Below are 26511 nucleotides of genomic sequence, written 5' to 3' on the forward strand. Positions count from 1 at the left end.
GGTCTTGACACAGAATTTCATCACCCCAACTTCCACCGTGTTCATCATTTCTACATGACCCCTCGTCCCGCTCTTGTTCGACACTTACTTGCGCACTCGCCAAATTCACACTGACAAGTGATCCACTTTCAAGCCCCATTGCTGTTCAGTTTTTAAACAGGACAGTTGAATGAGGATTCATCCATCAACGATTAAGTTCTGCATATATATTTTGAAATTCTACATTACATCAAGACTGCAAGGGAGGAAGACGCACAGGAATTACCATAGCAAAGAAAACCTAGTAATTTGAGACTAGTACAGTTAATCTTTTATTAGTTTTCCTTTCAGCTAATGTCTCTGTGTGCAGAGGAGGCCCAGCTGGATGGAAAGTTGACTGAATGTCTGTTTGTTTTTGTGCGTATTAGAGTCAGTTGACAGAGTAACTCAGCGGGAAAGATCATTAAGCACACTGCCTCTCAGATCCTGCGGTGAGGCTAGGCTAAGCAATGTCAGTTTTGATGCTGCGTTCCTCTATTCTTCACTCTGTCATTTTCTACTGATCGATGCTGGAACCCTGTGGATAGTTCAGTTTGATATCGGCCGATCCCAGCTAAAGTCATTGGTCTCAGGGGAGAGACTCGCTTGCTGGAATCAGGCAATCAGGAGTTTATGTGTTCGTTTGGCATAAACCAAAGCCGCTGAAGAGGAGAAATGAGATGTACTACCATGTACTGTGTTTCCACGCTCTGATTCACACTTTCTCTCCTCCTCGCCTCAGGGAGGGAATGTCTCCAGCGTCGGTAAAGTTCTCCACACCTCGGCTACCTCCAAGCTGAAGCACCTGCAGCAGAACAGCACAGACAAGACTAAAGGCGGCAAAAGAGAGGACTTCCTGAAGATCCAGGGCCAGCAGCAGGTATCATCTTTAACATTGTTTGGGCCAGTGGGTGTAGATGGGACAGTACGGTTCTTTCTGGATAATATCGGTTGCCTTTTGTGATAGTGCCAGCCCAGGCCAGAGCCATTATTTCTAGAAAGCTTGCACATAATAGGGTCGTGGAAAATCACAAAAATGAAGATAATCATCATTATATAGACAATTCACATCAATGTGGTCTCATTCACCAATCGGGGCAAATAGAGGTAATGACCCATGTCTGTTATAAATCAAGACAGATGGGACGGTGAGCTCTTCGGCTGTGCAACGAAATTAAAAACATTTTTCACATATACCATATAATAGGTGTGTGTGATGACCTTGTTTGTCATATCCACACAACTTCAGCAAACTTTCAACATTTAAAAAGTTTGCATCTGAACCTCCAGAATCTCCAGAATGGCCGACCCACCCAACTGTAACTCACACACACATAATAAAGACTTTACCATGCCTCTTAACCACAAAAGCACAAATGCAAATCCACCAAACTCCTTAACCCACAATTATCAGAATATGTTTAATGTGTAATATTCAAGAGATAAGCTTGACATTTCTTAATAATTATAAATTAATACTTGAATTAATTAATCTTAAGTAATTAATACTATGAAAACGGTATTAATGAGCATTAACATAATGATAGTCGTAAATATAAATTCAAATCCTTTGATGGTGAAATCACATTATTCAAAAGTTAGTTATCATGACTCTTTGAAGAGATCAACAGGCTGAGGAGGTGGACGCTTCAATTACCTAAACAGGCTTTATATATAGTATATTATATATAATTTATATATAATTAAATAATATTAAATATAATAAACTATATATACACGGACGACATGACAGCTTCTTCAAGTGAATCCAAACGATCCCGATCTCCCCCTGGTGGCTATCTATGTGTAGATCATAAACCCCAAAGTACATGTAAAATAGTAATGATAATGGTGCACATCTTAAATTTGGTTTTATTGGACTTAAAAATGTTGACCGTGGCCTGTTTGTGATAAGGATATCAACCCGTCCATGCAGAACATTGTGTTTAATTCCTGGCAGAAAGTCAGACATTATTTATAAATATGTGTTCTTATACATTTGCCTGATAACTGACTCTGAAATCCTTTTTTTTGTAACGTTTAATTTGAGTGCTTGAACGTAGGCAAAGACTGGACATAAGGATGGGTGATGGTCTCCAGGGCCCAGGAAATTGAACTGTTGAAGCATGTCAGTCCAGTAAAGCCAAAGGAAGATATGTGCACAATGCCCGGGCAGAGGGGGGGAAAAAGGCATAATGTCAACATCATTTAAAATATAGCAGGAGCAATGAAGTGCACCTAAACCTCCATACTGCTCAGAATGTGACAGACCATTCCCACACAAATTCATTCTTAGAGATTGCAGGGACATAAATGTGTTTGGCACAGAGAGAGAGATTTGAGAGATGGGGGGAATAATGAAGCTTTCATCGCCTCAGACCGGGAGAAGATAGGAGGGAATCTCTGCAGCGCGGTGTGATAATCGCCCCTCGAGTCGGTGGCAATCACTGATTATTCAATATGAAGTGGACAGTTATCTTTCACCATCATTAAGTCTTTTCCTCGTTTCCTCTTCTTTATGTCTACTTCCTCCTTCCGCTTTCTGCACTTTGCAATTTACACACACTGCCCCTTTCTCCTTTTCACTCCCCCAGTCAGAGTCTTTTATTTCCCTGTCATTTGAAAGCAGAATGGATTCTCACACTTGTCCTGTGGGAGTAAAACTAATCCCGTTATTGTAGTGTGACAGTCGCACACGGCAAACACTCCTCGTCGTCAGAGTTGTTGAAAACAGACACAGTGAAAAGACGCCGCTTGTGTGGAAACGCCGGCCTCAAAGGAAATGGACACTCGAAACTAATAGTTTGCGTGTGAAGGCGATGCCACGCCGTCTGGGGTGGGAATATAACTGCAACTGCATGACAAATCACAACAGTGACCGAAACCAAGAGAATCCACAGTGAGCTGTCTTCTCAATGTGCCAATAGCTGAGATTTGAATGAGCATTTTGAAGTTTGGAGTGCAGCGAGCTGTTGAGAGATCAAACTGTCAATTAGAACATGAGAAATTTTTGTCGAAACAAAAACAAGCATAGGACATTTTTCAGATAATCTGAGCTCTTTCAATATAAAGCTGCCAACAAATGTGGTTGTATTGTTCTTAATACCAATACAAGTACAGGGCAACATAAAGTGCAACATTAAATAAAAAGTCACATTAATAAACTCAGAAAAACATATAAATTAAACTTGAAGAATCAACTAAGTCATTCAAACTGACTATATTATCATAATTGTCCTTATAAAATTATTTGTTAAATGATATTTTTAAGATATTAATGTATCGAATTCATTTATTTAATAACATATTTTTTTGCTTCTAAAATACCCTTTTTTTTAATGAATGGTCTATTATTGTTTTATATTATTTTGCATCATAAAACATACTTCTGCTAGTCGAATAAGTCAAAATAATTGTGAATCTACCATCTAGCTGCAAATAACCCCAGACACTGAAAATAACTTGTTAATTATGCCACCTAAATAATTAAGTGGTTGTGAGTCAGTGTAATAATTATATGTAGCAAGTTGTTGTTTTTTAAACTTTTTTTCTAATTTTATTCAAGTGTTTATATATGTTATGTTGTCTGCTTTATTTATTTGAATGTGAAAATTCCAGTCCAGTAACACAGGCTCAGTGGAAAACAACAACACACATATTTTGAAATCCTGTTGAAACCTTAATGAAGTCACGATGCTGAGAATCAAGTGTTGTGTTGTTGTTTTCCACAAACTGTTACATTTGCAATAGCGTCAAATATTTTCTTTTTTTTTTGTTGGGGGGGGGGGGGGGTGTGGGGGTCTGGCGCCTTCAATGTCAAACCAAGAGAACAGCACAGATCCTGACAATTCTGTTTACAGATGGATGAAGCAAAATCTGTCTCCTGAATAGTTTTAAATTGAGCATGAAAAACATGCTGATTTCCTGCAGTTCATCTCATCAAATTATTCGGGCGGCTGGCTCATTTGCATATAGACTTTAAGAGCTAATTAGAAACTTTCGTCAACTCTACGTTCACTTCAGCCACAGTTTTATTTTTTTATTTTATTTATCTCATCACTGACTTCAGACATCTGACCTTTCCGATGATGAATCCTAATTATTGCCACTAAGAAATAAGATGTGATGCATTCTGAAACTAAAAATAAAAGCCGGTTATTTTTGAAGAAAACATTTGTGCAGAATCTGTCAGGTTCAATCAGTCACCTTCATCCAGCGTCCACGGATTGATTGATTTATTTTATTATTGAGCTATAACCACAAAATGATTCCAATATGAGGCAGTTACTTCCCCTCACCCATGCTGATCACTTTTTGACTGATACTGTTGTTCTGGCAATCAGACATGCCCACCGTGGGTGACATCTCTACTCGGCCCTCAGCTAAAGGTAAAGGTGACTCTTCTCTTAAACCTTCCCCGGACACTGCTCCTTAAACCTAACCCCAAACTTTCACCCTCCTTCCAGCTCCTGTTGGTGTTTCAGTTCTCTTTTTTACCTCCTCTGAACAAATGTTAATTTAAATTCTAGGGCGTTTTGTGTGGGGGGTCCGATCTCAAGGAATGAGCATGTGGTCCCAGTTGTCGTCCCGCCCCCAGCTAATACATTAGTTGATCTGAATATATATAAATTCCTTTAAAATGACTGGCTCTGGCAGCAACTGCAGAGTCACAGCAGCAGCATATGAAAGGCAGCTGGTGCCTGTTAACATGTTGTGATAGCCAGCTTGAGGGACAGTTAAACATTTTGAAGACGTCACTCTGGACCCTGTGTAGTGGGATAAAATGAGATGCGCTGGCACCACTATTTGGATTTGGGTCTGGCGTTTAGCTCCTCGCCAATTTTAAGTTCTTCTGTATAGTATATAGTTTCATCAAGATAAAATAAGCTGGGGCTGTTGTAGATCTGATTGGACAATCCGCTGTACCACATGACCACAATCCATGAAATACCTCTCTACAGCGTGGACCGTAGACCTCACAATACTATAGAGAAACCAGTCCCACAAGTAGCAAGCCTTGGCAAGAGTAAAAAAAAAAAAAACTCTTATAGATCCAGACTAAATGTGCCTTCACCGGTTGGGGTGAGCAGAAGAAAAGAGGAGCGGCGGGAGGGAACGAGGAAATAGAAAAGAGTGAGTTTGGGGGGGTGAAGAGAGTGAGAGAGACAGAGACCAGAAACAGTTGTGTAAGCGATTAAGCTCTGACAGACTGATTGTTATAATGAAACATAATAAAAATGACAATTATAGATGTGATGGTGTTGTTAATGAAGTCTCATAATGTAAAAGAGAAACCAGATAAGATTAGTGTTAATAATATTTATAATGAATAATAATAGTAATAATAATAGATCCTGCAGCTCTGGACTCAGGGTTACCCGCAGTATGAGAGAGAGAGAGAGAGAGAGAGAGAGGGGCCAGGAACAGTTGTGTAACCATCATATTCGAGTGTTCGTCATATTGAAAATAATGATACTTACAGAATTAATGGTGTTATTGATAAAAGCAGCACCAGTTAATAATAGTAGGAATGATAATGCTAACAATAATAATATTATTAGCCGAGTCAGATCTGGATCCTGAAGCTCTGGAGTCGCAGATACATTACATTACATTACATGTCATTTAGCTGACGCTTTTATCCAAAGCGACTTACATTTTTGAGAACACTCATCATTTTATGAGGGGCCATCTAGGGGTTCAGTATCTTGCCAAGGACACTTAAGCATGCAGATGGGGTAGAGTGGAATTCGAACCGGCGATCTTCTTGTTGCAGAGCACCCGCTCTATCCCCTAGGCTACGCTCTCCCCAAAGATAAGATAAAGATACCTTTAATTAATGTTGACGTGTTGAGGATCAGGTTTGTTGTTAGATTGGACACTGATGGTATCTGTCTGTGTTAATTGCGGGTGTTAAAATAAACAGAGCTTCTCTGATGGGGCTCTGTGCCGCCGAGCCCACACTGTCGGTTCACCGGAGCTTCACTGAGAGGCATTAGAGCATTTCAGGCATGAGGATTCTTCAAATCAAAGTGCCGGATAGGAACAGACAGTTCAAAACCACAATTTCTCCCCATTTGCTTTGGCACAGATCAAGGAGGGCACGACAATGTGAATCACTTTCACGCCACCAAACCCCATTTCATTTTCCCGTTTGGCCTCTTATTACTTCTGCCGGCAAGGCGGCCTAATTAAAGGTGCCGGGCATGAGGTAAAAGTTGTGAAAGGCCTGTCCTGCGAGGCAGACTTTTTGGCAGGAAGCTCTGAGAGATGAAGAGCGTCTGCCGTTTTGCCGCACCCTCACACCAGAATAAACGTGTCGGCCGGGCTTGAGAGGGGTTCCTCGAGCAGAAGGAGCGGCTCTGGGGATGGTTGGCACAGCACTGCTCTGGAACTGCAACAGAGCAGGTGAAAAGCTCCCAGCAGCGCGGTCGAGACTAGAGAACACCTGCTCTCCGCTCATACAGGACTAATCCTCATTATCCCTCACACAAACACTATTTAAACTTTTATTGCAAAGGAAAAACTTTTTCCTGTTTCGGCTTTTGGAAAAAACATCAGTAAAACTTGACCTTAACATTACGTGTAAAATTGACTCGCTCTTTTCTAAACCGTGTAGTACATTTAGCTTTTTTTGTTCCCGGCAAATAAAAACATACACGCTGCTTCTGTCAGATTCGACTTAGCTCCACCTGTAAAAGAGAGCGACACACATGCTGTGAATGTGTTACCCTCAAGTTTCATATGTCGGAACAGTGCTGCCTACTGGCTGATTCCAGCATTACATGAAGGGACTGAAGGGGAGGTGCTGTGTGTGTCCATCCGAGTATTTTGCGTTGTTTTTAATGAGGGGACAATCATTAAAAAAACAATTGCCAAAATAAAGATGGTCAACGTTGTGGTTTGCGGTTGACCACCTTCATGACAAAAGTTGTGTTGAAAGGTCTGGTCACCATGTGTAGATCTCACATCACACATGATGCTGATATCAACCCGAATAACGATCTCCTGTGTTTGTCTCTTGTTCTGTTTCCACCTCTCCCTCACCCTTCCAACGCTTTTACCCCCCCCCCCCCCCCCCCCCCCCCCCCACTACCTGTCTCCTCTTGACACTTGTTCCTGCGGCACGACCTCACCCAACCCTTCGCCCTGCGTGAAACCCCTGCCTCGCCCTGCATTTCCTGGATCGCCCACCCATTGCAAACCGTGACCCTGCAGCAGTGAGCCACCTCTCCGGGTCCGGCCTCTTCAGTCTCCTTCTTCTCATGTTCACCCCGACGACACACCTCCATCCGCCTCCTTATTACTTTTTTAGCGCCCTTCACATCTCTGAAGTGTTTTCTAAAATCGACACTGGATCCCAGTCTCTGTACATTTGTGGATGAGTGCGAGTTTATGTGCTTGTGCAAGCATGCATGCACGGGCATGTTTGACTGTAATGGTAAGGGAAGGAGCCTGAAGGGGACAGTGCCCAGCCACAAGTGTTTGTAAGACTTAACATTTTCATGGTTTCCCCTTTTGATCCCTAAAAAAACACCATCTCTTTACATTCCGACCCTCCCACCTCCTGTGTCCTGTGTCCCTGCTCTACCTGAAGGCCTTGGAGACCAACAGAACCAGCGGCAGTATTGAACCATACATCTCTGGCACCAAAACGGGCATTCTCTCAAGCCGAGTGCCCTCTCCTTCAGCAGCGTTAACCCCTGGCCAGAGGAAGCACCCCCAGGAGAGGGCGCTACCGGCCCTGAAAGCCTCCTCCAGTCAAGCCAAGGCGCTGCTGGCAAGCCTGACCGCCGCCGGGTTGAGCGCCGAGGCCCTGCTCCTCTCCTCCGCCCTCCGTCATCACCGGCTTCTGCGCGAGCAGCGAGCCTCCTCCCTGCCTCTCCCCAGCAGCCGGTCCTCTTCCCCTACTCCTGATGCCTTCCCCTCCTCCTCTCCCTCGCCCACCACCCCTACTCCATCCCTGTCTCCCTCCTCTCCCGTCCCTCTGAGTTCCCTCACCCTCCCCTCTGGGGATCTCAAGCCCAGCGGTCGTAGCCTTGACAGCTGCAGCCTCGACGAGGAGGAGGTTTGCAGCGAGCCTGTGAAAAAGGACCTCACCCCCGGCAACTCTCTGTGAGGAAGAGGAGGATGAAGACACAGGGGAACGCATTTCAACATCGTCATGAACCATAACCATTTTAAACGATTTTTTTTATTTTCTTTTATTCTTCCTTGTCTCTACTTTTGTCTGCAGTTTGCAGAGTCATCATATTTCCATGGAAAGAACTACCACCCTGTAAATGGAGTCACTCTCTTCCTCCCTCTGATCTGGCTCCCCAGTTTCTCTGAAGTTCTCCCACACACTCATACTGCCAGTTTCCCAGCCCAAGAGCGCACGAATGGCCCTCCCCTCCCACCAGCTGCCTGCTATAAGCTGATGAGATAACTGACAGCACCGATCTCATATATACCCTCACTCAGTGGGTCGTTAGTGGAGTAGATATATAATATCTGTGACTTTTATCATAGAAAATAGAACGCAATAATCACAAAGTGAGTCCTGTAGTCGTGTGTGTCCTGGATAATATTACTCTCACTAAACTGCATCACAGCAGAACGTGAGCCCGCTCAGAAAAAAAAAGAAGAAAAAATCTAAAGTAGGTTGAGGTGATGGTTGTGGTTTTAAGCTGTTATTCGTTCAAAAGGCACTTGTGGCTTTTCTTGCATCACACGTGTTTTACATTCTGAACTGGTGCTACATTTTCCCCTCTGTTTGTACACACTGCGTGAAGAGTTTACATGTCTGTCCCTGACCTTTGACCTGCGCTTGGTTGCAAGTGTACACAACACTGTCTGCATAAGGAATTCACGTCACAGTATCGATATGCAGATATACCCTAGGAAAGTATGGAATTAATTATGAAAACACTATACCTACAAAAGCACACTGCAGGGAGCAGTCCTATTATAGCACACGTCTATTTAAAAATGGAACAAACCCGCACAGAGACACAAACAGAAGGGAAAAATGAAAATCGTGTAAACAAATGTTCATAGGGGTGTTATATACAAATGTTGAATCTCTGTGTGTGTGTGTGTGTGTGTGTGTGTGTGTACGAGCTAGTGAATTATGACAATCAGGATGTTCCCACTGTAGCATCTCACAGGTTGCTATGGCATTTTTAGCACCTGACATCACCAAACCATCCCAAAGACTCAAGCACACCCAGCTGCGGATAACACACGCAGACTCTGCTAGTCGATATTTTCCTTATTTCTGTTCCAGGATACTTTGGGTGATGATTCATCTTTAGTCTCATCTGTTGAAAGGAGCACTCTGGTTAAAATATGGAATGTGATTTCCCCCCCTCGAAGGAATCGGATGTGCTGTGTTTTCGCCCCTTGTTTTGAATTTTTTACATTTTCAATTTGCCGAACCTTATTGAAGAAGCTTCTTTATACAAGCACAAAATGTATCTTTACTCTAGTGAATCGATGACTCCTGACATCATCTCACCCTTTGGGTTGTCTTTGAAAGATTAATCAGCACATATTTAGATATTAAGATGCAACACAACTCTGTTGAGGAGAATATAGAAATATAAATCGAGCACAGTTTCCTCCCACACACATTTCTTACTCAAATTTTCACTTATAGCATCTGGTTGATCACCACGAGCACAAAGCCACAAGGGCGAGAGACAGAAAAACATTCCCTCACATTAAAGACACTGTACATTAGATTTACCCGATGTTTCCGTGGCCTCGTTTGTTTTTTATTACCGGCATGTTCAAACATGAAACACTTATGAATGTCCGGCCCTCTGAGTTCCTCAGCGACAGAAGTTTAAAGCTCCTCATGGGTCTGTCAGCGTGACCCCTGCACAAGGAACCACTTTGATGCCGCCTGTCCTGTGTTGTCGCTTCGTGCCGAGGTCGAACCGACAGTCGTAGACAGAGTGGTTTTTCTTTTGGACTGTGTCAAATCGATTCTTTGTGGCATTGAGAATCAAGCATGTGCAAAGGGGCTCATGTCAAAGAGTAGTCAGTGTGAGGAGAGCGGATTAGTGTGGAGACATGTGTCGGAAGGCTACTTTAATAAGGGCGGCTTTGAGTTGCCGTCTCCATCGAGGGCGCTCGTGACACAAAGGACCCAAAGAGATGAGAGGAAGGGCTTGACAGTGAGGGAGCCATTAAGCGGCTGTTCGTTCCCTGCCCCCCTCTCCCTTTGCTTCGTCTTTGGTGCGGGGCGTCTGTGAGATAAAAACCACTCAGTCGAGGCTGCGCTTGGACAAGGTTTGATGAGCCTCAGTTATGAACAGTGCAATATGTAATTAGCACTCTTACACGTTTACCAAGACAGTGCTTTTACCCTTTGGGAAACCCCCCCTGCCTGTTTTTCTCTAGAAGGACCTGTACCAGTGTTTCTGTTTTCCCAGTGCCTCTGAGATTTTGTTCTTGCCAGAAGACCTCCGTTGATCTTGTGTGACAGTATTAGATCGACAGCAATGACAGAATAACACTTTTACCCAAAGAAGAGGCTGCCAAAAAAAAAAGGGCTAACCCCCATTTTTTTCCCTGCAGCATAAAGAGAAACAGCACTCGCAATGCAGAGTCTGTCAGGTTGCAGCGGTGACATGTGACCAAAACACTCCCTCAGATCTGTCAAAGTGCAAAAACTGCGAGCCCGCAGCGCAGCGAATTAAGCCGCACCCTGGGCGCTCTGCGGCTCTGCCAGGCGGGGTCGAGCCCTCTTCGCCGTATTGAGTGAAGTCAAATGAAAGAAATTCACTCACTCATGCTGTTCCACTCTCAAGTCCATAACTTTTTTCCGAGTTGAATTTGCTGCATTGGCGTCTGGAGAGCGTTGGGGAGGAAGCGTTCACGCTTGATCGCTTTTCCCTAAGTGACATCTGAGATGAAACCCTCCGAGATTCGCGTGACGTCGCCCTCTGGAATGGTTTCTGTTTATTTCATTTTTTTTTTTTTTTTCCAAGACAAGTGTTGCTGTGATTTCAACATGGCTGAACGCTTAGAGGGCATGTTGTCGAGACCCCTGGCAATCAGAAAAACTATTGCAAACTTGAAATCAAACCTAGGCGAAATATACATATATAAATATATCTAAGTGCGATGTTTGTGTATGATATTATAATTGTGAAGAAAAGTGTGATATATATATAGGCCTAGATTAAATGATATACTGTAAAATGTCCTCATCTCTTCGGTTTTATATATTAGTGACCATTTTGTACAGATGTTTTTTTTTTTTCTTTTTTAACTCATTGTAAGAGATTATTTATTCATATGCAGAACATTTTTATATTTGTTTAAAAATATCTGTATAGACAAGAGTTAGCCTCTGTAATATACACTGAAGTTCATTTTTTTTTATTCTAGGCTTTTCTTTATGAACACTGACTTTAATGTTCTTTTTCATTTATGAAAAGCCTGTCCCTGAAAACACTTGTCCAGCTCGTCTGCACCTTCGCCTCCTGATGTGAAGGGTAACATTGAGGTGTCAGTGGCTGGACCAGTGCCTGTGCTTCGGGGCTTATTTTGCTACTATCTTTTAATTCTGGGGTTTTGTTTTGAGTATCTGTGGTTTTTCTTTTTCTCTCGCCCCATGTTGTGTTTGTGGTTTGGCTGGCATTAGTGATAGTGGAGATGGTCAGATATTGTCACAACTACTGTGAGAGAAGAGTCAATTCGCCTGAAGGCCTCATTTAGAGCCTTGCTGCTTTGACGTTAAGTAGGTTTGAAAAAGGCTTTAATTTTCCATGTTTGCATGTGAACAGGAACAGTAGCAGTGTGGATGCTCAGTGCAGAAAGCGTTCAGAGGCAACACGCTCTGAATCATCACAACAGGTGGGACTGGGTGACGTCGCTTATTATCTGCTCCAGTTGTTCCACCGAGCGGCTTTAAGTAGCAGTTGAGCGAAAAACACAAGCTTTGTTTAAAAACCACCACGACGGATCAAAAAGGGAATTACGTGACGTTTTATCTCTTCCTTTGCCATTGTATTATTTTTTTTTATATATATATATATATAATGAACCTACATTCTATAGTATGTAAATGAGGTTTTTACATGAATGTGTGGATGTTCCTTGGCATCGAAAAAGCAGAGAAAAACTAAAATTGACTTGTAAATAGGCCGAGTCATTCCTAGCGAGTTCAACAAATTGTTATGTCCAAAAGAAGATGTTTTATGAATAAACTATGACGATGGGTACAAAGTTATATACAAAACAATGCATGTATAGTTTCAAGCAATCGCACGGTGCAGTTGAAAAAATGTTGTCTCCATGTTTTCTCAAGAAGAAATGAGAACGAGAGGAAGAGGAAAGTGGTTGTCTATGTTAGAGGTTTACAAACATGAAGAATGACGACATTATTCTGTTATCTGTGACGCAGGCATGTTCAGTCCTACTGTGATGTTATGTGGTGGTGATGATGATGATGATGATGATGATGATGACGATGACGATGATGAGGATAGAGTGCTGAATGTCTAAGAGTATGAAAAGCTGGAACACGGCCCAACCAGAGACGTTCACCAGCGTTGGTGAACTCTTTCCACAAAAGAGTGATTCTCCCATTTGTAGAGTAGTGTGACATAAGAACAAGAATAACACAGAAAATAGATCTATAATATAATGATATATAAATTTAAAAGCCTACTGATACTGGAGATACTAATTTATCAGTGTGGATGCCATGATATTCTGTGAGATGTGTGTGTTTTTCCTGTGAGAAGACGGCAGGCAGTTGAACCTGCCTTCTTTTGTACATAACTTGCTGTGATTGTGTGTCCAATAAAGTGCAGCTCTCTTGTACAGTGCTGGCATCTGTGTTTGCTTTACACTGACTTCAGAAACCATCGCATCTTCGGCTTCAGATCAAGTGGATACAAACTGGATGTTGCATATGGTCCTTTCGTACGTCCATAGTCTATACCACTTATACATTTGAGGGTCGTGCTTATCCCGAGCTGACATTGAATGAGAGGTGGGATACACCCAGGTCTCCATTCACACACCTATGGTCAATTCCGGGTCTCCAACCTGTATCTGCATGCCAATAGACTGTGGGAGGAACTCCCCACAAAAGACTTCAGCGAAACCAGGAACCTTCTCGCTTTGAGGTAAATGCTAATCGCCGCATATGAGAAAATACAAATACAGTTTCAGCAATTTAAAACACTTAAAAAGTCACAATGTTCTTTTTATTTAGAAAGATATGAGGCATTACAAATGCATTGCCTGTTGCATTAAAATATCAAATAGATCCAACTCTATTTACAGAACAAATCCACTAAAATGTTGCCAAAAACACATTATTCTGATATAACTATATATGCAGAACACTAAAGTGCATATCTTTTGTACAGAGTTTGCTTCACACTGTAGCCATAAACTGTGGAGGCTGCATTTGAGAAAATGCAAATACAGAATCAGTGGTCAGTGGTTTTTAACCAAGATGTAGAAACAAGGACACAGACTGTTGCATTTATGTTTTTATTTACAGGACCAATTTTCTAAAGAATTGGCAAAAATTCAAGATGCTATTTTGCTCATATTTATTAAAAGTGTATACGCAGAACACTTTAAAATGCAGCTCTCTTGTACAGTGGTGATGTCTGAGTTTGCGTTAGAAATGATTGCATCTTTAGCATAAGAGAATGTAAATGGAAACTGATTGTTGCAGATGAAAATATCCAAATACAGAATCATGGTTATAACAAGTTTAATTTTAAAATACAGTCATGGATTTTTCGTTAGACAGGAAACATCACTGGAAGATTTTGTAAGATTTGCACTAAAAAATATCAAAAAGTTCCAACATAACTCTATTTACAGAACAAATGGTCATAAGACATGATGCAACTTTGATATAAATGTATTTACAGAACTGTTAAAACATTGTTATTTTGTCTGTATGCTTGACTGGGATTCAAGGTACATTTCATATAAGTCACATCCGACGTGGCTCAAGTGTCCTGACGCTGCGTTGGGCGTCGAACATCTGTCCGCCTGTATGGGGTGTTTCTCAAATCTGAGGCAGAGCGAGGAAAAGCGCATTGAGATTCACCTGACTTTAAATATCGCAACAGGCAGCACACGCCATATTGAAATATAACGTACCTGTGATGATGTCCTCCAGAGCGCCGTCCTTCCCTTCGCGGACCTGCGGCTTCACCTGCCTTTTCTTCAGCTCTGCTATCAGGTCCATCTGGGGCATCTTGGGCATCATAGGCCCCTGGGGAAAATTATATTATATTGAGACATCACAGTTTCAAATTTATGATGCATAGTTCTTCAACACTGATCCTCAAATCTCGTACCTTTTGCATCCCTGCCTTGTTTGGAGATGGCGATTCTTTTTCCTCACGGCTCTCAGTCTCCATTTTCTTTTTCTGCTGAATATCTTGCTGCGCACTCTGTGTTTAAATCCAGAGGCAAAACCACTTCAATTTCAAATTTCAAATCACACCACATCAGATAAAATCACAAACCTGCCAAAAGTGCTCACCTTGTAGGCTTTTATGAGACGTACAAACGTCGGGAAAAACATGGAAGGCTGCGTTGTTTTGGGGTTCTCTCCGAAATACTCCACCACGGAGCCGTAAGCCTCCTGGAGAGAATGCATGTGTTTGAGCACGTGATAAGATGCTGTTCAGCGTTGTGTGTAAGTTCGATGAGAGCTGTGGGCTAACCTGGGCGGTCTTGCTGTCTTTGATCAAAGACTCCAGCTGCTCACAGTTTGTCTTGATGAATTCCTTCAACACGGGGCTGTCATCCTGCACCAGGAACTCCTTCTTGGTCATCTCCATTCCTCGTTCTAACGAGCGGATATCCTGAAGAATGCCGTCGAGGGAAACTGGCAAAGAACGAGGAATGAGTTTAGCATCGTTGCAAATTTTCTGTAAAAAACCAGCTCTTTAACCCGAATGTGTCTTCGTGTACCAAGCGCTGCCTTGTCTGGAAAGTGTAGCTCGGTGTGGAAGTTAGCCAAGTCGGGGTATTTATCCTGGATGATGTTGGTGATGAAATGCAGCAGCGTCTGCGAGCGGTCAGTCGACTTGGTCTCCAACAGCTGAAAAGCACATTATTGAAAATGTTGGTTGTCGAGGTTATCTTGAAATGAGAAAAAGTTAATCTCCGGACAAGGTCCACTCACAAGGTCCAGACTCTGCAGCCGGAAACCGTACACCGCGCCTCTCTTACTGCTGTTCATATAGTTACCGAAGGCGAGGACGATCTGAGGGGGAAACACACCAGATGACTTACTCAAACCCTGCATATTTGGAAACCACATCAGTACATACGTCTTTTACTTACTTCTAAAATCTTTTTCAGCTTCAATGAAGACTTGATTGACATGGATGCAGAAATGATGGAGTTTAGTTGCTGTGGACCACAGAAGAAAAAATACACAAAATCAACACATCTGGTTAAAATCTCATGTCTCTTCTAAACCAAAGCCGAAGCACTTTTAACAAACCGACCGGCTGCAGGCGCTTGACAGTGTCCGGGAAATTGCCCATGAACGTGAGGGTTTTTATCCGCTGGCTCAGACGAGGAATCTTCCCAAAGCGCAACATAAACTGGTCCTCGTTGGCCAGTTCCTCCAGCGGGCGGCCGTCCTTCTCGTAGTTAACCAGCAGCTTCATCTCAAAGTCTGACGGTATGAAGTGCTCGAGCAGTTCCAGGAAGTCTAGGGATAAAGCCTCCTGGTCGTACCTGCGGAAAACAGTAACACCACATCAGCTAGAGGGTAAGAGAAAGAGCGATGAAGAGGATATGAATCTGTTTAGTGAAGATATTTTCAGAAAGAGGAATGTACGTGTCGATGGCGGTGCAGATTTTGTCTGGAGTCATTCCTCCCTTGCGTAACGTGATTGCCAGATTCTTGGCCTTGTTGATCTCAAGCAGGGACGTCTTGCTGGGGGCCTTCTTGACCGACTTCTTCTTCACATTGGACAAGTCTGTCGGATTAGTCTGAGCCCGAGTCTTGAACATTTCCTCAAACATGTCCATGTTCAGCTCCTGATGTCGGCACAAGAAGAGACAGGGAAATCATTTCAACGTCTCATCTCAAACTGAAATTTCATCTGGGGATATTCTGTTGAGTAGGAAATGGAAAATGGAGGATGCTTTTTCTTACCTCTAAGACCTGCTCATCATCTATTTCATTGAAGACCGTGCCCAACACCTGGTTCGGCTTTAAGGGCTGCCAGTTTAATAGCGGCATTCTGCACTTGGTCTGAATGGGCTTCTTGCTCTTTAACCCTGTTGAAATAGGAGAAGAACTAATTAAATAGAGATCTTTTTCTCATCGTTTGCTTCCAACTCGGGAGGGTTTCTTTCTCTTTTCAGATTCTTCCTCCAAACTCCTTACCAGATTGAGCGTCTGGAGCTCCGGGAGGAGGCGGGGCTCCACCACCAGGCGGGGGAGGCGGAGGTGCGCCTCCAACACCGGGTGGCGGAGGTGGAGGTGGTGGTCCAGAACCAGGTGGGGGAGGCGGGGCTGGTGGTCCAGAACCAGGTGGGGGAGGCGGGGGTGGCGGTCCAACACCAGGTGGTGGAGGCGGGGGAGGTGGGGGTGGTGGTCCAGCACCAGGTGGGGGAGGCGCTGGAATAGAAGGCGAGGCAAACTGCGGAAGAGGAGGTGCTGGTGGTGGAGAGGAAGGGAGGCCGGCCGCTGGGGGGGCTGAGTCGACTGAGTCACTGGGCTGAGTGACTGAGATCTGGTCGGGGGACTGGACATATTCGACCACAGTGACGGGCACCACCTGGATGTCCAGACCTCCTGAGGCGCTGCGCCCCAGTCGGATCAGGCCCTTCTCCTGCAGCTCGTGGACCTTCTCCTCCAGCTCTGAGACGGTCTGAGGGGTGGAGGAGCTCCGACGCTCCCTGTCTTTCTCCCTCTCGCGGTCCAGCTCTCGCTCTCTTTCTCTCTGCTGCAGACTACTGACCTGTGAACAGGACTCCCGCAGGCTTTCCTGTAAGATATGAACAATTTACTGCAGCTCCACAAAGAGCATATAATGCACTGTCTGTCTTCAGGCTTTATAAGAGCTAATTTACAAATTATAAACATCTGACATTTACTAATTAGCACAAAACAGTACATATAGCTGAGGCTGAATGAAATGCAATTTATTTTGAATATTGCTAAAAAGAATGACCTTTGGTGGAACGCCAATAGTTCATAACATCCCATACTATGAGAAATTCCATTTTAAACAAAAAATCCCTCTGACGTAGGCGCTAGAGTAAAATCCCTTGGATCATTCCCCCCCTTGGACTTGATGGATGTAGCGACACTCATTTATCCATCAAATAACCGTTGTAATGTTTCAGTCTCTGCATGCTGCTAAAGATGATTCTATTTTTCCTTTCAAATTAGGATTATTCAAAAAAAGTGAATTGCCTCTCTTTTGGCCTCATTATAACTAATCGCTGTGCTTTGGTTGGCTAATGAATCTTATTAAACACTGTTCGTGTCAGGGAGCAGCACTTACTTTGAGCAGCTCCGTCTCTTTGGTCGCCTGCATGAGCTGCGTCTCAAGTTCAGACAATCGGCCTGTCGTCTGATTCTCGATCTCCTGAAGCCGAGTACTCAGCTGCAACACAACGCACAACAACACCAATTTAACATCACAACATTAGGAGTCTGAAGTCCCTCTGGTTTTTAAGAACTGGCTGCTGACCTGGACGTTGTGTTCCTGCAGCTCGTCCACATGCTCCAGAACCCCTCCTCTGCTCTCAGCGTCCTCCAGCAGGGCGCCCACATCCAACACGTTGTCCAGGTAGGCCTGGATCTGGACCTGCAGCTTCTCGCTCTCGGTTTGCTTCAGACTCTAACGCACAAAGACATTTAACAAGTGACTTATTATACGAATACATTAATTTATATTAAGTATCATTAAGAATAGATTTGTTGCACGTTTACAGTCATAATATACATATTTACAGGGTATAATTCATATTGTCCAATGGTGTGAGCAAGCAACAGACACATGCTTTTTAAGCTGACGTGGCAGACAGTTACATAGCAACGTTATCATAAAATGTAAAAGTAATTCACCATCTTGCTCTGTTTTTGGTCTCCACCAGCTAATGAGGTACATATTCAGCATATTCATTTGGTGCTGATCAGGTTGTGTCAGCCTCCATGTATTTAACTATTATACTTGGGGTTAACCGGGCTGGCTGTTTTAGTTGGGGTTGCTTTAACTCTTCTCTGCCCGTTTCCCTCCTTTCGTTAAAGTATTCATCTGTATTTTTCATCTTCATAATAAACAACATTTACGTGAACCAACATCTGGTTTTATTTAGCTTCCCCAATCCCCCATGACTTGTAACAGTCAGCATAACATTGTTGTTATACAACTGCGCCTGCAGCAGCTTTAATCAAATTGTTCTTGTCGGTAAACAATAGGTTACGCTGACCACTTTTAATAAATACTCACCTCCAGATATTTGTCCAATCCATGGTGAGTGAACTCGTACTGCAGATGCACACGGAAGTTCATGTTCTCCACCGAATGCACCACGATGTTGATGAACTGCATGCACGCCACCTGGAGACGGACACAGTAGACAGTTACATCTCAGCTACACCTGCAACTCAGCAGCCAGGAAATAACCTGTGTAGACTTTACCATGAAGTCAATGTTGCAGTCGTCGTTGATGAAGTACTCCATCAGCTTCTCAAAGCGGTTCCTCTCCTTGCTCACCTGAGAAAAAGACATAAACTGATCTGAATATGCATTTCAATTGTTGCCCACACGGGGGGGTAGGGGACAATATATGCAAAATAAGGTATTGTTATTAGGCTTCATCAGTCAGCTTAAACCTGTACATTCTTAGCTCTGCACCAGATTTAGCATTACACCCAAACACACAGGCATGACTGTTTTACTTGTGCTAAAATTATGACCACAGTGCACGTGAGGGGTAGAGTGTGTCAGTTCCAGGGTGAGTAATGCAAGAAGGGAAGTTTGAGACAAAAGGTCGGACTAAATGAATAACAGTCAAGTGATGCCACATATCTGGGTGAGGTCATATTACTGATAAATTAAAAAAAGTCTGTTCACCTCTTTGAAGTTGTCAAAAGCAGAGAGAATGATGTCGTGTCCTCCTCTGACGAGACACACGGCCGCCAGCAGCTCCAGGACCAGGGCTTTGGTCCTGTTGCGGCAGAGGAGAGTGATGCTGAGAACTCCGGATACAGAGATAGACTACACACGCACACACACGTTGACACACACACAGACGCACTCACCTGGGATTCCTGCTGTTGAGACTGAGGGTGATCTCGTTGACGCAGCGGGGGTGAGTCATCACCTGGTTGAAACCGGACTGAAAACCAAGTGGGAAGTGAGAAGAGAGATGATTTGGTTAAAGATTCAGAGAAAGAGGAAAAACTAGTCTGAAAATGACAAAGGTTAAATGTGTGTAAAGTGAAATAGACGTGGCAAAAGTGGAATTATGAAAATCCCCTCCCAGTTCTTGTAAAGTAAGGAAGTATGACTCTACCTGGTAGTTCATGATGGCTCTCAAGCACATTATGCACACATGCACATCATCTCTCTGGTTGGATGAATGGGACTTTTTGTTCATTTTGTTCACCAGAGTGGAGCTTATTCTGTGGAGCACAAATTGCACACGTGATTTGACACTTGTCACTGTCCGTGCAGAAAGTTGGAAGTTAGATACAGAACATACAAAAACAGGGAATCATAACACGACTTCCGCCAGAGTTTGAAAGTGGTGTTATAATTGTTGTTGTCTCAGTTTTAAGAGGAACGTATAGAGAGCAGATAGTTGGATAAAGACATATTGATTTAGTTAAGTTTGTTTCATATTTCATATACTTTATTTAACACGGCTTCATTTGATTAGTTGTCGACCAGCATGCACAATTCCGGATTCCAGAGGGTGCACATTTAGGTCATTAGTTGTTTACTGTTAGCTCTATAGCCACACAGCCTATGGTTTGAATAATTGTTGCTTTTTCAAGACAAATTGTAATATTTATTTTTTAATAGACTACTGGTAGGACTTCAGGGGCCCATCAGTTTTCAGCTTGAGCCAGTGAGCCCTGGATCTGCCCATGTCATTACCCTACCAGGATTACAACTGTATGAGATGTGAGTTCCTCTTTAATAAGATTCATGATGTGAAGGGCGCGATATTTACAAATGTTTGAGTGCTGTGTTCTGTGCTGTGTGGACTGTGAACAGCTACGAAGCCTTTTTACCTCACAGTCAGCGCTCGGGCAGCTCTGGTCATCCCATGTGAATGGGAGACGCTGGAGCTCTTGGTCAAATCTTCCATGGACCTCTCTGCTGGCTTTCCTCTGTCCGACAGGGTGCCGCCATTTTCAACGCTCTCCACATCGAACCTACAAAGGAACAGGAACCGAGAATAAATGGTGATAAATAAAAAAAATGTATCTGCATCAGATTCTGAGATAGCTTGTACTCACGAGGCGTCACTTTGGGCATGAGACAGATACTCCACCAGGACACCCAGACCATTATTCTGCTCGTCGAGAAACTCTTCGGCCCATCTACACAAAAAGAACCAAAGCAGAAGAAAGCATGAGGAGAGAAAGATAATGAATTACATATCTCAGATTCCGCACTGAGATTGGATTTGAAGCAAGTTTAAATTTTACAAATTAAACATTTAATTCACAAGAAATAAAACCAGTAGCTCATGTTCCTCTCTAATGTTTATTTTATGATAAAATAATCAAACTAAAAGATAAGACTAAACAACAAAGTACTAAGGTTTGTAAACATATTTTTTTCCCCATAAGATGACATAAAAAGATAAAAAATCCATCTAAACTCAACAAACTCACCCAATGTGATTGGTGCGGAGTGAAATCTCCAAATCCTTAAGAACCTGAGTTGCATCTTGGATCCTTTTCTTCAGCTAAAGAAGCAGAACATGTGAGAGTTAAGACACCATTGTAGAAAACTAGAGCTGCGTCAGACATGAGAAAGGAGGATGATGCTTTGCTCTGACCCTGCGGGACACCCCTCCCTGATCCTGGTAGAAGCTCCTGATCTTGGTCAGGTAAGTGGATGGGGGACTCTTCACCTGGAAACGCTCCTGAGAAAGAAATGTTCACACAGAACTGAGTCGAGAAGTCACTTTTGACAGTGAGTTTTTAACAACAACTCAAAATTCATGACAGGTAGTCACTGGAAACACTTGTGGGTGCAAAGTTATTATTGGCAAGAGTTACAAATCGCTCTCTGTCTCCATGCCAACGTCACTATTATCACACGCCACCACAGAACCTGTGGTGTACGCTTTTCTCGCTGCGCTCTGCTCTTTATCACATATCCACTCTGTTGAGCTACTTTGTATCAACACTGCCAAAGTGAAGGTTCCAGCACAAGGATCCTGGATTCATGAAACCAACACATTATCATTTATCAGCACAAACATTCTTACCTGATCGCAGACCAGCTCCCACTTCTTGTCATTGTCATATTGACTCAGTAGCTGCAGTTTATCTGGAGGCAGGTTCATGTAGCTCTGAGAGAGAAAGAGAAAGAAGGGACAGTTTCAACCGATCAGGAATCTGAAGTACTTCAACTTCATTTTCAGGTACTCATCACTTTTACTCTAATTAGTAAATGAGCAATAATCTGTCATTTCTACCCCATTGCATTGTCACAAAGCATTGCATTATATGTTCACATTGTATAAAAAATGTTTTATAAATCAATATAACTGATCCAATCAGAGCACGCAAGTAATGCTAGACCCCGCCTCCTGCAGCCACATCATCGCTGGTGAAGAAGAAGCAGCTGGAATGGATTCAGAGGCCGAGACCATATTGGTGTAGTAGACCTTTGCATAAGGGGCTCATTTACTTGAGCGCATTCGTGTTTTTATTTGTTGAGTAAAATGTTGGCAAACTTTATATGATTCTGAGTAAAAGTATATCACATATTTCATAATGTAACGACCCCTGTGGTATTTTCTTCATCCTTCCTGCTCATGCAACGATATTAAAGTTTTCAAATAACCACAACAGCACTTTCAGTGTAAAACAAGAGGGCGTTCAGTACCCGCCGGAAGCACGGATGACTCAGTGTTTACATGAGTGTATTGATGGTTGCCAGTGGGTACCATGTACGTCAGAATACAAATAAATATTCAACTAATGTTAGAGCCTTTGTGTGTGTGTGTGATGATCAAATGTCAAATGTTATCCTGGAATACAACCTTTACAAAAGATTAAATAAAAGCACGTGTATAAAATTTAGAAAGGGCAACACCACTTAAAACCATTTATATTTATTGATTGGTTTCATTCCTTTTTCATTAATATCAAAGTTAAAATATTGACCATTGCAGTTGCTTATATAGACTCTTAATTTGAGGTTAAACTATTATCTTCCCCTTATAACAGTTCTCAGAACTGTATGGAGGGTTTTACACAGATGAAGAACCACACCCATTACGCACACTCTTTTCTGCTCAACATCTGAGGAGGTGGCACGTTAGTAACCTCACAGTTTCCATTTGAGTTGTTACCTTCAACTTACAGTAAACTGTTTGACTCCTAGAAGAAGAAGGTTATCTCCCTCATTCAAATGGTTTAAGAACTAAATAATTTGATGTGGTTCCCAAATGGGGGTCCGCAGACCCCTGGGGCTCACACTGTCAGGGGATCTGTGAAAACCAAAGCTGCGTTTTGACTGCAGTAACTTTCCCATTGAATAATAGGAAGCTTTGCAGGAACTATTTCTGTTTCCACCGCAGGGACCAGGGTGTAATCTGGGTAAAGATAATTTACCCCTGAAAAAAGGTACAGGGTCTGGTGTGTTTTCCTTGTTCACACGTTAAATGAATAGTTCAATTTTATTCATTGCTATTTCAAAGATGATTTTATTTTGTAACCACATTATTTCATCTTTCACTGGGAGTTGACCTTAATTCTCCCAGTGTGCAGATAGAAGCGGTGGTTTGCATTTTTTTTTTTTTTTTAGTGGTGGTAAAAGGAAACAGCTTGTTGCTTTTCTGCTGAGGAGCCGAGAGCTGAGAGCTTCATCTTTGGCGGGGCAGGGGAGGGGTCACACTTTGGGTTTCAAGGTGCAACACCTAGTAAGCAAAGCGAGAAAGGTTCCCTCTTTGCGTAAGTTCACTCAAATGAAGACGAGAGGCCATTTCTCATTTTTCTTGTCGAGATGATTATGTGTACTTTAACTGCTTAATTCTGCAACTTGAAAAATAAACATTCTCTCTATTAAGAAAAGTAGCAAATGACATAGTTTGCCAAAAAGAGGAAGTGACATCGTTATTTCCAGGAGAAGTCAACTTATGTTAAAAAATGACACATACATTTATAAAGACACTGTTTGTGTATAATGTTCGCATGCGTACTATTGTCAGCTCTTATTATTACTCTCCTTGGTAACTTCCTGGGTAATTTAACGGGGATATCTGGATGGATGTTAGTATTTTAGAAATGTTTGATGTCTTTTCAGGTCCTTTTGAAGGCTTTAACAGATGTAGGTCTTTCCTCATTGCAATTCCAATAAAAAACACACATGTCACAAGAAGAAGAGCCATGTTTGTTTCCTGTAGAAATTATAAACTAGTCTGTTATTTTGTGCTTCACTAGACTAAGTTCAAGTTCTGATTTGGAAAAACGTTCGAACTTGACCCTTCAATACTCAGTGATGCAACACTTTTATGCAACGTCATAAAAGATGAGATTGAATGTTTTGCTGTCGATGTTTCCACGTGTGAGCAGAGAGCACAGCCGCAGCCGTGGGGTCAATAAAGCTCATTAAGGAGTCAAAGCTGAGGCAGAGTGTATAAAGACCGACTGAGCCAAACTCTGTATTGATGTTTCACTGCTGCACTGGGTCAACACAAACTCACAGTTAATAGCCCTGTTGCTCTTAATCTCGCTTTTGGAACACAACAAATAAAAAACAGATCTTCACCTTGAGTGGAATTCTTCTGTAGTAAATTAAATACATACAAAAATTATCAAAGATTTATGTGCTTCACTCTTCCTCCAACTTAATCACTGTTTTGTTGCGTTGGGCTTTATGATGTCTCGAATACTTCAAGGTATTTGTTGTGAGGCTCTGTGTTTTCCTACTTGTTGTAAGACTGTTGAAAGGGTGGTGAAACAGTTGCTTTCCGGTCTTATGCTCTCACTCATGTTTACGTGTTGCTCAACTTCCCCTTTATGCCCAGCTGCCTGTGCATTCACCGATCACCCTGTTCCTGGTCTGAAATCTTTAAAACCAACAACTAAGGACAGTGGTGTTGAAAACTTTGTGTTTTTTTTTAAATGTTTGTTTCCCTGTACCCACCAGACAAATGGAACTCTAGATTGACAACAAATGAGAAAAGGCAGACATCATATTTAGTCTGTATTCATTTAAAATTGAATTGTTTTCTGGCAGAACAAATATTACAAACAGGTCTCCAAACACTCGCTACTTTGACAACTTTAAATAACAGACAACAAATTGGATATGGTTTGTTATTTCTGTGCCTCCCGCTTGATTCTCCCAGCTTCCACTTCAAAACCAAGCCAGCATAGGTAAGACACTAAGTGCGTAATCTCTGTGTTTTTGTGTGTGCCCTCGTGTCTCCCGTGCAGCCACACTCACCAGCACCACGTTGAAGCGCTCCTCCAGCTCCTCCTCTGGGGGCATTGGCAGTTTGGGGGGAGCCGGCTGCTTCTTCTGCAAAGTTGGCGTGGGGTCACTCATCCCTGAACCTGAACCGACTGAGTTCTTGGCCTCACGGCCCTCAGCCTGTTCCTGCTCCAAGGCCCCTGTGGCCGCATTCCCCATCACTAATCTCCAAAGGTAATCCAGTGGGAAAGCTTTACGCAAACTCCTTCTCCTGAGAAATCAGTGAATTCCACAACAAAAAGAAGTGGTCACTCCGTTACTCGAACAAGCAGGCCTAAAACAAACCAAGTCCTTGGGTCTTGAGTGAGAAGAACATCAAGCCGCTGGCCTACTGCCTCCTCGTCGGTGTTGAGGACAGGGTCGAAGATGAGAGAAGGTGCTTCGTCCTCATGTCTATCCTCTCATCAACCTGTCACTCTGTCTACTATTGAGAAGAGGGTAACAAGCAATATCTCTACTCACTTGTTCTTTACGCTACTTGACAGAGAGCTGCTCTGGTGAGAGGGCTGCATGCGTGAGAGGAAGGAGTGAGGACTGTGACACACTAAGTGACACAGACAGAAACCGCAGAAGCGCAAAAGCAGAAGAGTGACTTCCTGTGCCTGACAGCAACCGAACCTGGGGTGGAGGACAGGGTGCACCTAACATTTTAACTGTTAGGTGTCCTTTGCACGCAGTAGGTGGATGATGATCATGGTTATGATGAGGATGATGATGATCAGGTAAATTAGAAGTGAAACAAAGCAGGAAGAGGCTTGACACATGCTTATCAAGCAGATGAAGATATAAAATGAAGCACAGGAAACTTCCCCTCTCTTTACCATGAGTCCACCTGCATCACACTGGATCCATTCATTCCACTGAAGCCGGATTATTCTACATGGAGCTGGGGTCACATTTGTTTAGGCCATTTCCCTTCCAGTGAGGCCAGCATGTTTGTGGCAGTCAGATCAGGTGTAGAAGCACAGTGACAGGGTGGATATGATTGCCTGACAGCGCCCCTCTGTGTTGTGAACCTAGTACTGCATGTAGGGCTCTTGCATTTGTGGCCTCGAGTATATTGCATTCAAGGTGTTTTAAATCAGGGCTGTGGACATGGATGATATGAGAAGAATTGGGAAGATGTACACTCATAAATAGACACTTATACTAGTTATATATATATATATATATATATATGACATTTATGAAATATCTGACTTTTAAGTGACACATCACAGAAACAATTGTTTACATTTTCTCCTGTTATTTCATAGATTGACCTTGCATGAATCAATCAAAAATGTTCTCAGTTCAGTTGATATCAACAAGTGTCAATAAATATATTTACAAGAAATACAAGTTTAAAGCCTTTTGCTCCTGAGTGAAGATTGGGATTTTAAGCTCTTTAAATTATATCCTGCACATTATATATAGTATACTACGGAGAAATTATATCCATTCGTATAAATGTGTATACTCATATTTATATTGTATGTCTTATCTTATCTTATCTTATCTTATCTTATCTTATCTTATCTTGTCTTGTCTTGTCTTGTCTTGTCTTGTCTTATCTCATTCAATCATCAAAACCAAGCATGTTTTGCACCTTCTCACTGCCTTGTACAATCACTAAGCATTAAATAAATGTGTAAGGAATATCAATAATATAAAAAAATTGTATTTGTATTATTTTACAAATTGGTATTTTTAGTCCTACTTGGATTGGTACGGTGACTTAACTTAAGTGAAGGATGTAAATATTTCTCTCATCACAGAGAGGAGTTCCCTTTTCTCAAACTTTCCCCAAGTGTGAGGAACTGGAATT

At 42.6% G+C, this 26511-nt stretch overlaps 3 protein-coding genes across 5 annotated transcripts in view; 2 read left to right on the forward strand and 1 right to left on the reverse strand.

The window, feature by feature from the left end:
• Positions 1 to 7546, forward strand: part of srcin1a (SRC kinase signaling inhibitor 1a) — a 40007-nt gene extending 32461 nt beyond the window's left edge. For all 3 annotated transcript variants that reach the window (XM_062407618.1, XM_062407620.1, XM_062407619.1), the window contains 2 exons: positions 761 to 898; positions 7237 to 7546. In XM_062407618.1, the coding sequence (XP_062263602.1) occupies positions 761 to 898; positions 7237 to 7242 (144 nt within the window). In that variant the 3' untranslated portion in view covers positions 7243 to 7546. The remainder of the gene's footprint in view (positions 1 to 760; positions 899 to 7236) is intronic.
• Positions 7544 to 12840, forward strand: LOC133970974 (uncharacterized; the record flags this gene model as incomplete). Its single annotated transcript, XM_062408140.1, has 1 exon — positions 7544 to 12840. A coding segment is annotated over one exon (594 nt), but the record flags the coding sequence as incomplete, so codon positions are not given.
• An 893-nt stretch (positions 12841 to 13733) lies between these two features.
• fmnl1a (formin-like 1a) lies at positions 13734 to 25557 on the reverse strand. The gene is made up of 26 exons (XM_062408487.1): positions 25526 to 25557; positions 24678 to 24915; positions 21487 to 21570; positions 21052 to 21138; positions 20885 to 20958; positions 20504 to 20587; positions 20276 to 20419; positions 19552 to 19660; positions 19298 to 19374; positions 19110 to 19203; positions 18675 to 18749; positions 18483 to 18593; positions 17721 to 17870; positions 17532 to 17633; positions 16406 to 17009; positions 16172 to 16296; positions 15851 to 16053; positions 15513 to 15747; positions 15346 to 15414; positions 15185 to 15265; positions 14971 to 15100; positions 14721 to 14884; positions 14537 to 14638; positions 14349 to 14444; positions 14149 to 14263; positions 13734 to 14059 (listed from the first exon to the last, which is right to left on the reverse strand). Exons 1-26 carry the CDS (start codon positions 25540 to 25542, stop codon positions 13995 to 13997), a joined length of 3435 nt encoding a protein of 1144 aa, XP_062264471.1. The 5' UTR covers positions 25543 to 25557; the 3' UTR covers positions 13734 to 13994.
• Between the last annotated feature and the right edge of the window lie 954 nt (positions 25558 to 26511).

This window comes from Platichthys flesus, chromosome 16, assembly GCF_949316205.1.
Source record: "Platichthys flesus chromosome 16, fPlaFle2.1, whole genome shotgun sequence".
NCBI lineage: Eukaryota > Metazoa > Chordata > Actinopteri > Pleuronectiformes > Pleuronectidae > Platichthys > Platichthys flesus.

Coding starts and splice junctions, on each gene's coding strand:
- fmnl1a (XM_062408487.1), bottom strand. Junction 21,139..21,486: donor GGGAGCTGGTCTGCGATCAG/GTAAGAATGTTT, acceptor TTTCTTTCTCAG/GAGCGTTTCCAGGTGAAGAG. Junction 15,266..15,345: donor AGCTGAAAAAGATTTTAGAA/GTAAGTAAAAGA, acceptor TTTCCCCCTCAG/ATCGTCCTCGCCTTCGGTAA.